We start from the raw sequence: 12,219 nt of genomic DNA, 5'->3' as shown, positions 1-12,219 counted from the left end.
TGTTCTCAGCTTTTTCTTTGCTGTAACTTGAATACTATCTGCATCCCTGCGGGTAACAGAGCAGGAGGAAAACTGCTGTGGGGTAGATATTGCTGCCCTGAAAAGAGGACAAGCAGAGAGGACCAGAGTGAATCTTGTCTGACTTCTATTGGAGGCAGGGTGCTGGGGCCTGCCAGCCTTAAGAGTCTTCCCTTAAGAGTCCCTGAAGCCTTCCTTCTTTGGCCAGGCGTGGTGGCTCACGCTTGTAATCCCAGCACTTTGAGAGGCCGAGGCGGGTGAGTCATGAGGTCAGGAGTTCCAGACCAGCCTGGCCAAGATGGTGAAACCCCGTCTTTACTAAATATATGAATATTAGTCTGGTACAGTAATTCCAGCTACTCTGGAGGCTGAGGCAGGAGAATCATTTGAACTTGGGAGGTGGAGGTTGCAGTAAGCTGAGATTGCACCACTGCACTCTAGCCTGGGCGACAGAACAAGACTCCATCTCAAAAGAAAAAAAAGTTTCTGAAACTGGTCAAGTGTGGTGACTTACGCCTGTAATTCTAGCACTTTAGGGTGAGGTGGGAGGATAGCTTGAGCCTAGGAGTTCAGAACCAGCCTGGGCAACATGGTGAAACCATCTACTAAAAATATAAAAATTAGCTGGGTGTTATTGGTATGTACCTGTAGTCCCAAATATTTCAGAGGCTGAGATGGGAGGATTGTTTGAGCCCAGGAGGTTGCTGGACCCTACCTCTGTCCATTCCACGACTGGGCCTTGCTGGCTGCTGCCTGGTTTTTTCCACTTGGTCATCTTTCTCTTGACTTTCCTGGAAGGAGTGCCAGGGGCTCATGCAGGTAGGCTAACCTCCAGACTGGGCCCATACAATTTAACATTTCTGCTCTGTGCAAGTCATAGACATCTAGGGGACTAGCTGGACATCCACTGGTACTACCACTTGTGGCATTCTTGGTGGCACTGGTGGGGCTACTGCCTCATCCTATGACTTGTAGCCATGGGGTCCACAGTGTATCATGAAGTAACCAGGGAAGGGAGTGCAGATCTTGATCTCATTGAGGGGGCCATCACCAGACCTGTAGGACTTGGTGATGGTGCTACAGTTAATCTTTTGGCAGCATCAGCTACTGAGAAAATGGTGGCAGTGGCAGGCACTCTGCATGGGTTTGCTCATCACCTTTATGGTGGGCTGGGCACTTGCAGCTTCAAATTTGGTGAAAGGCTGGTGTGGCTATGGCTCTGCTTCTTGGTACCTGTCCTTAGCACCACTGATCTGCATCCCTGCTTAACTCCTGCACCTGGCCTTTCTCATGCAGTGCACTGCAGGGCTAGGCATCTGGCTGGGGCCACCGGGACATGGAGATGTGGGAAGCCCCAAGACAGCATTGGACCTGGATAGTGTTACAGCATGTGGCCCTGGTCAGCACCTGCTATGTGATCATTACGTGGTGTCCAGATGTAGGCCCAGACTTGGAGCTTGGTCATTAATGGGATGTCGGCACAAAAGACACAGAATATAGATACAGACTAGTCAGGATCCTGCCTATTCCTTGAAGGTCCATAAGTATGAGCATCACCAATTCCTGCAAGAGCTCTAATCTCAAATTTGGGGATTTCCACCATCCCACCACCAGCTGCTCATTCTCTGCAACCCCCTACCTCAGTCCCTTTTCACACACACAAAGTCTCTGTTCTGTTTTAGCCAGCAGATCCTGAAAGTCCAGTGAGACTGTGGGGAGATTCCCAAGCACAACAGCTATAATCATGAAGATTCCATCTCGTTTGTCCTACCCTCTCCCAACTTCAATAAAATATCCTCTCTCAAAGGCTTGCAGAGGGATTTCAAGGTCTAATTTGCTTGTGGTTTCCCTGATAATGCTTTGGCAAGAGGCAAGAGGGTAAGTGTGGGATGATAATTTTTTTTTCTGTTTTTCTTTTTTTTTTTTTTGAGACAGGGTCTTACTCTGTCCACCAGGCTGGAGTGCAGTGGTACAATCTCAGCTCACTGCAACCTCCTCCTCCCAGGTTCAAGCGATTTTTCAGCCTCTCCCTCCTGAGTAGCTGGGATTACAGGCGTGCACCACTATGTCCAGCTAATTTTGTATTTTTAATAGAGACGGGGTTTCACCATGTTGGCCAGGCTGATCTGGAACTCCTGGCCTCAAGTGATCTGCCCACCTCGGCCTCCCAAAGTGCTGGGATTACAGGCCTGAGCCACTGCGCCAGGCCAAGATTTTAAACCAAATCATCATAGAACTTATGTGAGGTCCCTCCTGGCCCAGACCCATCCCTTCCCTTTCCTGGCCAGCTGTGTCCAAGTGGGCACGTGAAAACCGGCGGACTTATGGGGTCCCTGGATCGGTCATTCCACACATTCTCTGCGATGAAGTGTGGATCAGGGATTTCCCGGGCTTCATTTTGCTCAACTGTTTCCATGACAACCCCAAAGTTGTGGCGTCAAAAGCGCGACAGGGACTCGCATTTGCTCCCGAGGACAATTACTATATTGAGATGGAGTTCCCAGGGCTGAAGTAGAAAAGTCAGAGCAAAACCACGCCTGTGTCTTCCTCCTGCCTCGGGGCCGAGCACCTTCCTCCCAGGTACGTGGCAAATATCTCCAAAAGCCCTGCCGCCCGCCAACACCCCTTCAAGTGCCCAGTTCCACGGAGGCGGAAGCGAAGCCCCCGGAAAGGCCGGTTTGTCCGCCCTGTGTTCTTTAAATGGGGTAGACGACCTTGGAGCGCCCCGCCCCCTACCGCCAAGGAAGGACACCATTGGCTCTTCCCGGAGGCTTCGCTCTCATTGGTCAGCGAGTGAATGCCGACCTGCAGACGCGGTCCTAAGTTTCTTTTGGTTTCCGGTGTCTCTGCGATGGCGGCTCTGGACTCCCTGTCGCTCTTCACTGGCCTCGGCCTGAGCGAGCAGAAGGCCCGCGAGACGCTCAAGAACACGGCTCTGAGCGCGCAGCTGCGCGAGGCCGCTACTCAGGTGCGAGCCCCTCTGCCTCCGACCTGGTTTGCGTACCAGGCTGCAACGCAGCGCGGGGCGGGGTCCAGATTCCGACCTGCCCCACTTGTCCCGCTCTTTCCTCTCACTGAGCGCGGGGCTTCTCTCTTGACCCCTCTGACCCTAGGCTCAGCAGACCCTGGGTTCCACCATTGACAAGGCTACCGGGACCCTGTTATATGGCTTGGCCTCCCGACTCAGGGATACTCGGCGTCTCTCCTTCCTTGTAAGCTACATAGCCAGTAAGAAGATCCACACTGAGCCCCAGCTAAGCGGTGAGACCCCTACCTGTCCTGCCAGTTCGCACCAATGCCTCCCTTCAGCCAAGACCCCTGTCTTCCCTTTTTGCCAAGTCTTCCAGTTTCTTTCTAGACACCTGGTTCTGCACAGGCACTGAGGCATGGAGGGGGTGGCCTATGGTGAGACTGACAAGGGAACTGTCAGGGTCTGAGGGGGATCCACTCTCGACACGTGCTTCTTTCTTCCCTGTGTCCTCTAGGGTAGTGGTGCCAGGGCTTAACTTTTCAGGAGGCCAGACTGTCCTTCGAGTTTCATGAGATTACGACCCTGTCTGTCCACTTCTTGGAGCAGAGATGCCACAAACTCACGGGCTCTTTTTTCTCAGCTGCCCTTGAGTATGTGCGGAGTCACCCCTTGGACCCCATCGACACTGTGGACTTTGAGCAGGAATGTGGCGTGGGTGTCATTGTGACCCCAGAGCAGATTGAGGAGGCTGTGAGTCTTTCCCCAGGCATCGTCTTCCTCCCCAGTCCTGGCCATGGAAAGGAGTGGCTCAGTTTCCCTCCCCAGGAAGACCCAGAGTGAGGGTGTGGGTTCCCAGAATATCTCTAAAGGTGGCTTTCCTGAACCACATGGTTTGGCTTTCTGCAGGTGGAGGCTGCCATTAACAGGCACCAGCCCCAGCTCCTGGTGGAACGTTACCATTTCAACATGGGGCTGCTGATGGGTGAGCAGGGCCTGGAAGGGGGCTATATTGTTCTCTCTGGTCATGCCTTTTCTTCTGGGCACAAGTGAGAGGGAGGTGGGGGAAGGAACAGGAGTGACTTAAAGTGGTCTGGCTGGGCTCAGGCTCTGGTTCTCGCGGTCAGCCAGGACCTTTCCTTGGAAAGGAGGTGGGGGGAGTACTCTTTGCTTTTCTGCAGCTCCTTGTGCCTATGCTTCTAGGAGAGGCTCGGGCTGTGCTCAAATGGGCAGATGGCAAAATGATCAAGAATGAAGTGGACATGCAGGTGGGCATGCTTCATTAAGCTGAAGCTGGCAAAGACTGGCATGAACAGGGCCTGGAATCCACTAAGGGATAAAAGGCAGGAGGAGGGCTGGGCACGGTGGCTCACGCTTACGATCCCGGGACTTTGGGAGGCCAAGGCAGGAGGATTACTTGAGCCCAGGAGTTCAAGACCAGCCTGAGCAACATAGTGAGAACCCATCTCTGCAGAAAATTTAAAAATTAGCCAGACATGGTGGTGTATACCTGTAGTCCCAGCAACTTGTGGGGCTGAAGTGGAAGAATTCCTTGAACCTAAGAGGTCAAGGCTGCATTAAGCTCTGATTGCACCACTGCACTCCTTCCTGGGGTACAGAGTGAGACCCTGTCTCAAAATCAACAACAATAAAAAAGGTGGGGGGGGGCTGGGCATGGTGGCTCACGCCTGTAATCCCAGCACTATTGGGAGGCTGAGGTGGGCGGATCACCTGAGGTCAGGAGTTCGAGACCAGCCTGGCCAACATGGTAAAAGCCCATCTGTACAAAAAGTACAAAAATTAGCTGGGCGTGCTGGCGGGCACTTATAGTCCCCACTACTCAGGAGGGCTGACGGGGGAGAATTGCTTGAATCCAGGAGGCAGAGGTTGCAGTGAGCTGAGACCACGCCATTGCACCTCCACCCTGGGCAACAAGAGCAAGACTCCAGCCTGGGCAACAAGAGCAAGAGCATTTTAAACTAGCAGACCCACATGAGAAGTGGTGGGATGGGCTAGGTAGGATCTTTCAGTCAGTGCTGGTAGATAGGCCAGGAAGCCTTGGGTGGGTGGGTAGGATCAGTCAGGGGCTCCTTGAAAGAGGATACTCCTGTCCCTGCCTGACTCTGGTCTCTGCTCAGGTCCTCCACCTTCTGGGCCCCAAGCTGGAGGCTGATTTGGAGAAGAAGCCGAAGGTAGGGCTGGGCATGGCCCTGAGTCCCTGAGGGTGAGGTGAGGTATGGTGAGACTTCAGGCTGGGGAAGGAAGTGTCTGACCACAGTGATCCCAAGACCCTGTCCAAGAGAAAATTTGATGCCATTTTCTGAAGCACCTGGGGCTTCTTTCAGGTGGCAAAAGCTCGGCTGGAAGAAACAGACCGGAGGACAGCGAAAGATGTGATGGAGAATGGTGAGAAGCTTGAGGCTCCTGTCACGGCATTCAGCTCCCTGACTTCTGAACCTCCTCAGAAGAGTCCTTACAGGCTCCTCAGGCCCTTGGCTTACTCAGTACCCTGACTTCTGTCTCAAGACTGGGATTCCTGGTGTTACCTTTGTTCCCTTTGCCCAGAGACTGGCATGAGAGGCCTCAGATGTCTGGCTCTAGATCTCTTGTCTCTGGAATTGAGGGAAGAGGGGTCTACTCAGTTCTGTTCTGGCTGTAGGATATGGTAAATATATCCAGAGGACAAGTTTTCCTTGTTTTGTTCCCCACAGGTGAGACTGCTGACCAGACCCTGTCTCTGATGGAGCAGCTCCGGGGCGAGGCCCTTAAGTTCCACAAGCCTGGTTAGTGGGCATGTCAAAACCCTAGGGAGGGCTGGATCTTGGCAGCAGCTCCTATAGTCAGGCCCCTAGGGTCAGAGGCTTTGGCTGCAGCCTGGTCCTTAGGCTTATTCTGGTTCTGGCAGGTGAGAACTACAAGACCCCAGGCTATGTGGTCACTCCACATACCATGAATCTACTAAAGCAGCACCTGGAGATTACTGGTGGGCAGGTATGTGGGAATGTGGTCATGTGAGCTTGTGCCATCAAACACCTGCCTGAGTGCCTGGGCTGCCTCCATACTCCCCCATCTTACCCATTACCATGGCCTTCCTAGGAGGGAACTTCTGTTTCTTTAGGGTCATCTGAGCTCTGACTTTATTTCTCTTTTCCCATCCCCCTTATTTTAGGTACGTACCCGGTTCCCACCAGAACCCAATGGAATCCTGCATATTGGACATGCCAAAGCCATCAATTTCAACTTTGGCTATGCCAAGGTATGCATGTGTCTAGGCACCTGGCAAGCAAGATGACCACTAGAGGTTCCCATGAGTGGATACCATGTCCCTGCCTTGCTGTCTGCTCCCAATAATGTACCCAGGTGGACAGAGACCATGGAAAGGAACCACATGTGTGACAGATACCTAGGAATCTATTGAGCTTATTGGAATAAATAGCTCCCTCCCTCTGAGGAGTCAGTGAGTTCAAATTTGGGGGAGGTGCCAGTGCAGTCCGTAGGCCTAGAAAGATGCTATGCTGTCTGTCCCAAGTTGGTGTAAGAGATGCCTTATCTAGACATTTAGATGCAGGAAGGTGAGAGAAGCTCATGAAGGCATTTTTAATTCTGACATGAGGCCAGGTGGGGTGGCTCACGCCTGTAATCCCAACACTTTGGGAGGCTAAAGTGGGTGGATCACTTGAGGTCAGGAGTTTGAGACCAACCTGGCCAACATGGTGAAACCTCACCTCTACTAAAAATACAAAAATTAGCTGGCCATGGTGGCACATGCTTGTAGTCTCAGCTACTGGGAGGCTGCAGGAGAAACCCGGGAGGTGGAGGCTGCAGTGAGCCAAGATCGTGCCACTGCACTCCAGCCTGGGCGAGAGAGTAAGACTTCATCTCAGAAAAAAAAAAAAAAAAGATCTGACATGAGAGTGCTCTGTGAATATCCTAGTTTGATGAACAGGATTGTGGGGCTAATGGATGATATGGGAGTTCACAGGTGGTGCAACTTTCCTAGGCCAACAATGGCATCTGTTTTCTGCGTTTTGATGACACCAACCCTGAGAAGGAGGAAGCAAAGTTCTTCAGTGCCATCTGTGATATGGTGGCCTGGCTGGGTATGGACTGGACAAAGCCTAGAAGGGCTGGTGGTTAGTGGGCCTCTCCTTGGACCATGGCCTGCCACTGGGTGTTTCTGGCTGGCTGCTCATACTTTGTCTCATTTTGCTCCAGGCTACACACCTTACAAAGTGACGTATGCCTCTGACTATTTTGACCAGCTATATGCGTGGGCTGTGGAGCTCATCCGCAGGTAAGGCCAGGGCCATGACGTAGAGCCAGGCAGGCTGACTAGGTCACAGCCATGCTGGGCACTCACACCCCTTCCCCACAGGGGTCTGGCTTATGTGTGCCACCAGCGAGTAGAGGAGCTCAAAGGCCATAATACTCTGCCCTCACCCTGGAGAGACCGTCCCACGGAGGAGTCACTGCTACTCTTTGAGGTGGGGTCCTAGAGGAACATCTGGGTTTGGGTGGGCCAAGGTGCTCAGAATGAAATGCCCCTGTGCTTAGAGACAGCCTGAGTCCTTGTTCTCCTCAGGCAATGCGCAAGGGCAAGTTTTCAGAGGGCGAGGCCACACTACGGATGAAGCTGGTGATGGAGGATGGCAAGATGGACCCTGTAGCCTACCGAGTCAAGTATATACCACACCACCGCACAGGGGACAAATGGTGGGTGTAGAATGGGGTGGGATGGGGGGGCTGCGGAGCAGGACGATGGGCCATGGGATAGGGCAGAGTAGGGCTGGATGGTAGGGCCCACTGCCTATGCCCCACAGGTGCATCTATCCCACCTACGACTACACACACTGCCTCTGTGACTCCATCGAGCACATCACTCACTCACTCTGCACCAAGGAATTCCAGGCCCGGTGAGGGAGCTGGGTCCATGGGGTGGTAGGGCCAATGGAATTCCAGCAGCCCTTCCTGTGGTCTCTGCCTGGTTCCAGAGCTGGCCAGTCCTAACCCTACTCTCCCACCCCAGACGCTCTTCCTATTTCTGGCTTTGCAATGCACTGGACATCTATTGCCCTGTGCAGTGGGAGTATGGCCGTCTCAACCTGCACTATGCTGTTGTCTCTAAGAGGAAGATCCTCCAGCTTGTAGCAACTGGTGCTGTGCGGTAGGTGTGGCTGTTTGGCTTATGAAAGGTTAATGGCATGCACTCCCAAAGGCCTTCTCACCAACCTTCTTATCCACAGGGATTGGGACGACCCACGGCTCTTTACACTCACGGCCCTGCGACGGCGGGGCTTCCCACCTGAGGCCATCAACAGCTTCTGTGCCCGGGTATAGCCCAGCAGGTTGGGTGGACAGATTGAGGGTTGAGTGTGGCAGTTTGTGATTGTAGCTGTGACTGATGCTGAACTTTCCTGCCAGGTGGGAGTGACTGTGGCACAGACCACAATGGAGCCACATCTTCTAGAAGCCTGTGTGCGTGATGTGCTGAATGACACAGCCCCACGAGCCATGGCTGTGCTGGAGTCACTACGGGTCATCATCACCAACTTTCCTGCTGCCAAGGTGGGCCTGCCTCAACATGTGTGCTACACGTGTGTGTATGTGTGTGTGTAGCTGGGGATACACTTGGCTCTGGGCATGGGGGTCCTCATGCTGAGTATGACTCATACCTGTCTCCTGCTATAGTCCTTGGACATCCAGGTGCCCAACTTCCCAGCTGATGAGACCAAAGGCTTCCATCAGGTTCCCTTTGCACCCATTGTCTTCATTGAGAGGACTGACTTCAAGGAGGTAAATGGTGGGGGTGGAGGGTCCCGTTTGCTGCTGAGTCTGGTCCTGGGAACCTTTCATCTCCTTATCTCTGTCAGTCCATCTACTTCCTGCTTCAGATGAACCAATCCTTGCCAGACATGGGGGTAGGGAAGCTTCACCACTTATTTGACCCTTGCAGCCTCTTGTGTTTACCCCACTTCCTATGTCTAGGAGCCAGAGCCAGGATTTAAGCGCCTGGCTTGGGGCCAGCCTGTGGGCCTGAGGCATACAGGCTACGTCATTGAGCTGCAGCGTGTTGTCAAGGTGAGAGCCAGCTGCAGCCTTCCTACTGCAGTGCCTGCTGGGGCCAGGATGTGAGTGTAGCCTGCAATCCTGGTTGTGGTTCCCAGATCTAATTGCTGCTCCCCTCCCCCTACTTCTAGGGCCCCAGTGGTTCTGTAGAGAGTCTGGAGGTGACCTGCAGACGGGCAGATGCTGGAGAGAAGCCAAAGGCCTTTATTCACTGGGTGTCACAGCCTTTGATGTGTGAGGTTCGCCTCTATGAGCGACTGTGAGTGAACAGAGATGGGGTAGGGGCAGGTACCAGATGCACATTGCCTGCTGTGGCTGTCCAGCTGGGGGTATGACCTTCACTCTGGCTGCAGATTCCAGCACAAGAACCCTGAAGATCCTACTGAGGTGCCTGGTGGATTCTTAAGTGACCTGAACCTGGTAGGTTCATGAAGTTTGGGGTTTGGGAGGTAGGCCTTCCTGGTTGGATGGTTGCCTGAGTTCCCTGCCTGCAGGCATCACTACACGTGGTGGAGGCAGCATTAGTGGACTGCTCTGTGGCCCTGGCAAGACCCTTCGACAAGTTCCAGTTTGAGCGTCTTGGATACTTCTCCGTGGATCCAGATAGCCATCAGGGAAAGGTGCTTGACTTTACCCACTTGCCCTCATCTACAGCAGCGACAGTGGCTGCCATTCACTGTGCCAAGTGCTCTGCATATATTCCCTTAGTTAATCTACACCACCTGAGGGAGTTGGTATTCATATTCTACTAATGGGAAACTGGTACTGAGGATAAGTCTATGCACAAAATTTTGTATGAAGGCTGCCTTTTTTTTTTTTTTTTTTTTTTTTGAGACGGAGTCTTGCACTGTTGTTGCCCAGGGCTGGAGTGCAATGGCGCTATCTCGGCTCACTGCAACCTCTGCCTCCCAGGTTCAAGTGATTCTCCTGCCTCAGCCTCCTGAGTAGCTGGGATTACAGGCGCCTGCCACCATGCCTGGCTAATGTTTTATATTTTTAGTAGAGACGGGGTTTCACCATGTTGGCCAGGATGGTCTGAAATTCCTGACCTCATGATCTGTCTGCCTTGGCCTCCCAAAGTGCTGGGATCACCGGCATGAGCCACTGTGCCTGACTTTTTTTTTTTTTTTTTTTTTTAATTATTATTTTTTGGGGCCTGGCATGGTGGCTCACACCTATAATCCCAGCACTTTGGGAGGCCAAGGCGGGCTGATCACCGGAGTCAGGAATTCGAGACCACCCTGGCCAACATGGTGAAACACCCATGCCTACCAAAAAAAAAAAAAATATATATATATATATATATATATAAAGTAATTATTTTTAATATCTTTCATTAAGGGAGCTAATAATCTTTCTTTTTATTTACTTTAGAGACGGGGTCTTACTCTTGCCCAGGGTGGTGTGAAGTGCTACAATCATAGCTCACCGTGGTCTCGAACTACTGGGCTCAAGCTATCCTCCTGCCTAAGTCTCCTGAGTAGCTTGAGACTACATGTGCACACTACCATGCCTGACTAATTTTAAAATTTTTTGTAGAGGCGAGTTCTCACTATGTTGCCCAGGCTGGTGTTGAACTACTGGCTTCAAGCAGTCCTCCTGCGTCAGCCTCCCAGAGTACTGGGATTATAGGCATGAGCCACTGTGCCCAGCCACACTGCCATCCTTTTTTTTTTTCCTTTTTAATGGAGTCTTGCCCTGTTTCCCAGGCTGGAGTACAGTGGCACCATCTTGGCCCACTGCAACCTCCACCTCCCAGGCTCAAGCCATTCTCCTGCCTCAGCCTTCCAAGTAGCTGGGATTACAGGCACATGTCACCATGCCCAGCTAATTTTTTTTTTTCTTTTTTTTTTTTTTGAGATGGAATCTTACTCTTTCGCCCAGGTTGCAGTGTAGTGGCACAATCTCCGCCCACTGCAACCTCCACCTCCCTGGCTCAAGCCATTCTCTTGCCTCAGCCTTCCTAGTAGCTGGGATTATAGGCACATGCCACCGTGCCCGGCTAATTTTTTTTTTTTTTTAGACGGAGTCTTACTCTGTCACCTGGGCTGGAGTGTAATGGCACAATCTCGGCTTACTGCAAGCTCTGCCTCCTGGGTTCACGCCATTCTCCTGCCTCAGCCTCCGGAGTAGGTGGGACTACAGGCACCTGCCACCATGTCCGGCTAATTTTTTCTGGTTTTTAGCAGAGACGGGGTTTCACTGTGTTAGCCAGGCTGGTCTCGATCTGCTAACCTCGTGATCCGCCTGCCTCCCAAAGTGCTGGAATTACAGGCGTGAGCCACCGCGCCCGGCCTAATTTTTGTATTTTTAGTAGAGATGGGGTTTGGCCATGTTGGCCAGGCTGGTCTCGAACTGCTGACCTCAGATGATATGCCTGTCTCAGCCTCCAAAAGTGCTGAGATTACAGGTGTGAGCCACTGCACCAGCCCACCCTGTCTTTCTTACTCCTTAAAGCAGGGGGCAAACATGGTGGTTATTATAATCCATATAAAACTACACCCTAGACCCCCATGGTGGTTGTTATAGTCCATATAATACTACAGCCTAGAGCCCCATCCAGTCCCTTACCCAAAGTCACAAAGTTATTGAGGACCTGGGTCTCCTGACCCTTAGTCCCTTGGCTTCTTTGGCTTAAGAAGGAAGTTAGGGGGAGGTGTCTGGGGTGAAACCTGCCCAGGCCTCCCTGGCCTTGTTCTGGGTTGATGGTCATCCTTTCCCTCTGCCCTCCAGCTTGTTTTTAACCGAACTGTCACACTGAAGGAAGACCCAGGAAAGGTGTGAGCTGGAAGCACTGAACCTACCTCATCCTGGAGGTTGGGGCTACCTTCGCCACCCCAAATTCTATGTCAATAAAGAACAGCTAAATTCTCCTAGAGTCTGTGTGTTACCTCTGCACTTCTAGCATCTGAGGGCCCTGGAGACATGCTGGTGGTGGTGGTGGTATGGTTGGGGGACGGAGTTGTGCCTTTTGCACATTTTGTCTGTGAGAATGGGCTTTCCCAGAACAGAGTGGTACTGACAGCTCTGAAAGGACTGGTGCACTTTTTGGTGCTTAAAGGCAGCGGGGGCCTGGGTGGGATTCATACCCTCCGCACCTGATCTGAGGGAATGGAGGGCTCTGGGGTGTTTGTCCATGGTTAGGACCTCTGTGCCAGAGGGATCTA

General features: G+C 52.4%; 1 protein-coding gene across 5 annotated transcripts; it reads left to right on the top strand.

Moving 5' to 3' along the window:
- The first annotated feature begins 2,845 nt into the window (after positions 1-2,845).
- QARS1 (glutaminyl-tRNA synthetase 1) lies at positions 2,846-11,928 on the top strand. 5 transcript variants are annotated; one of them, XM_005547075.5, is made up of 24 exons: positions 2,846-2,986; positions 3,132-3,279; positions 3,630-3,739; positions 3,896-3,971; positions 4,190-4,254; positions 5,125-5,178; positions 5,332-5,392; positions 5,698-5,769; positions 5,892-5,977; positions 6,156-6,242; positions 6,987-7,086; positions 7,202-7,280; positions 7,362-7,470; positions 7,569-7,666; positions 7,807-7,899; positions 8,013-8,150; positions 8,230-8,317; positions 8,408-8,551; positions 8,675-8,779; positions 8,972-9,064; positions 9,184-9,311; positions 9,406-9,472; positions 9,547-9,672; positions 11,786-11,928. In XM_005547075.5, exons 1-24 carry the CDS (start codon positions 2,870-2,872, stop codon positions 11,834-11,836), a joined length of 2,295 nt encoding a protein of 764 aa, XP_005547132.3. In that variant the 5' UTR covers positions 2,846-2,869; the 3' UTR covers positions 11,837-11,928. The 5 variants fall into 5 exon arrangements, 4 of the variants coding, with proteins under 4 accessions (XP_005547132.3, XP_045240844.2, XP_073888249.1 ...); XM_045384909.3 differs by having other exon boundaries at positions 7,569-7,699; XR_012431129.1 differs by lacking the exon at positions 7,807-7,899 and having other exon boundaries at positions 7,569-7,699.
- The last annotated feature ends 291 nt before the right edge of the window (positions 11,929-12,219 follow it).

Source organism: Macaca fascicularis, chromosome 2, assembly GCF_037993035.2.
Source record: "Macaca fascicularis isolate 582-1 chromosome 2, T2T-MFA8v1.1".
Taxonomy (NCBI): Eukaryota; Metazoa; Chordata; class Mammalia; order Primates; family Cercopithecidae; genus Macaca; species Macaca fascicularis.
The sequence above is the reverse complement of the archived record's forward strand: the minus strand, read 5'-3'. Positions and strand labels throughout refer to the sequence as shown.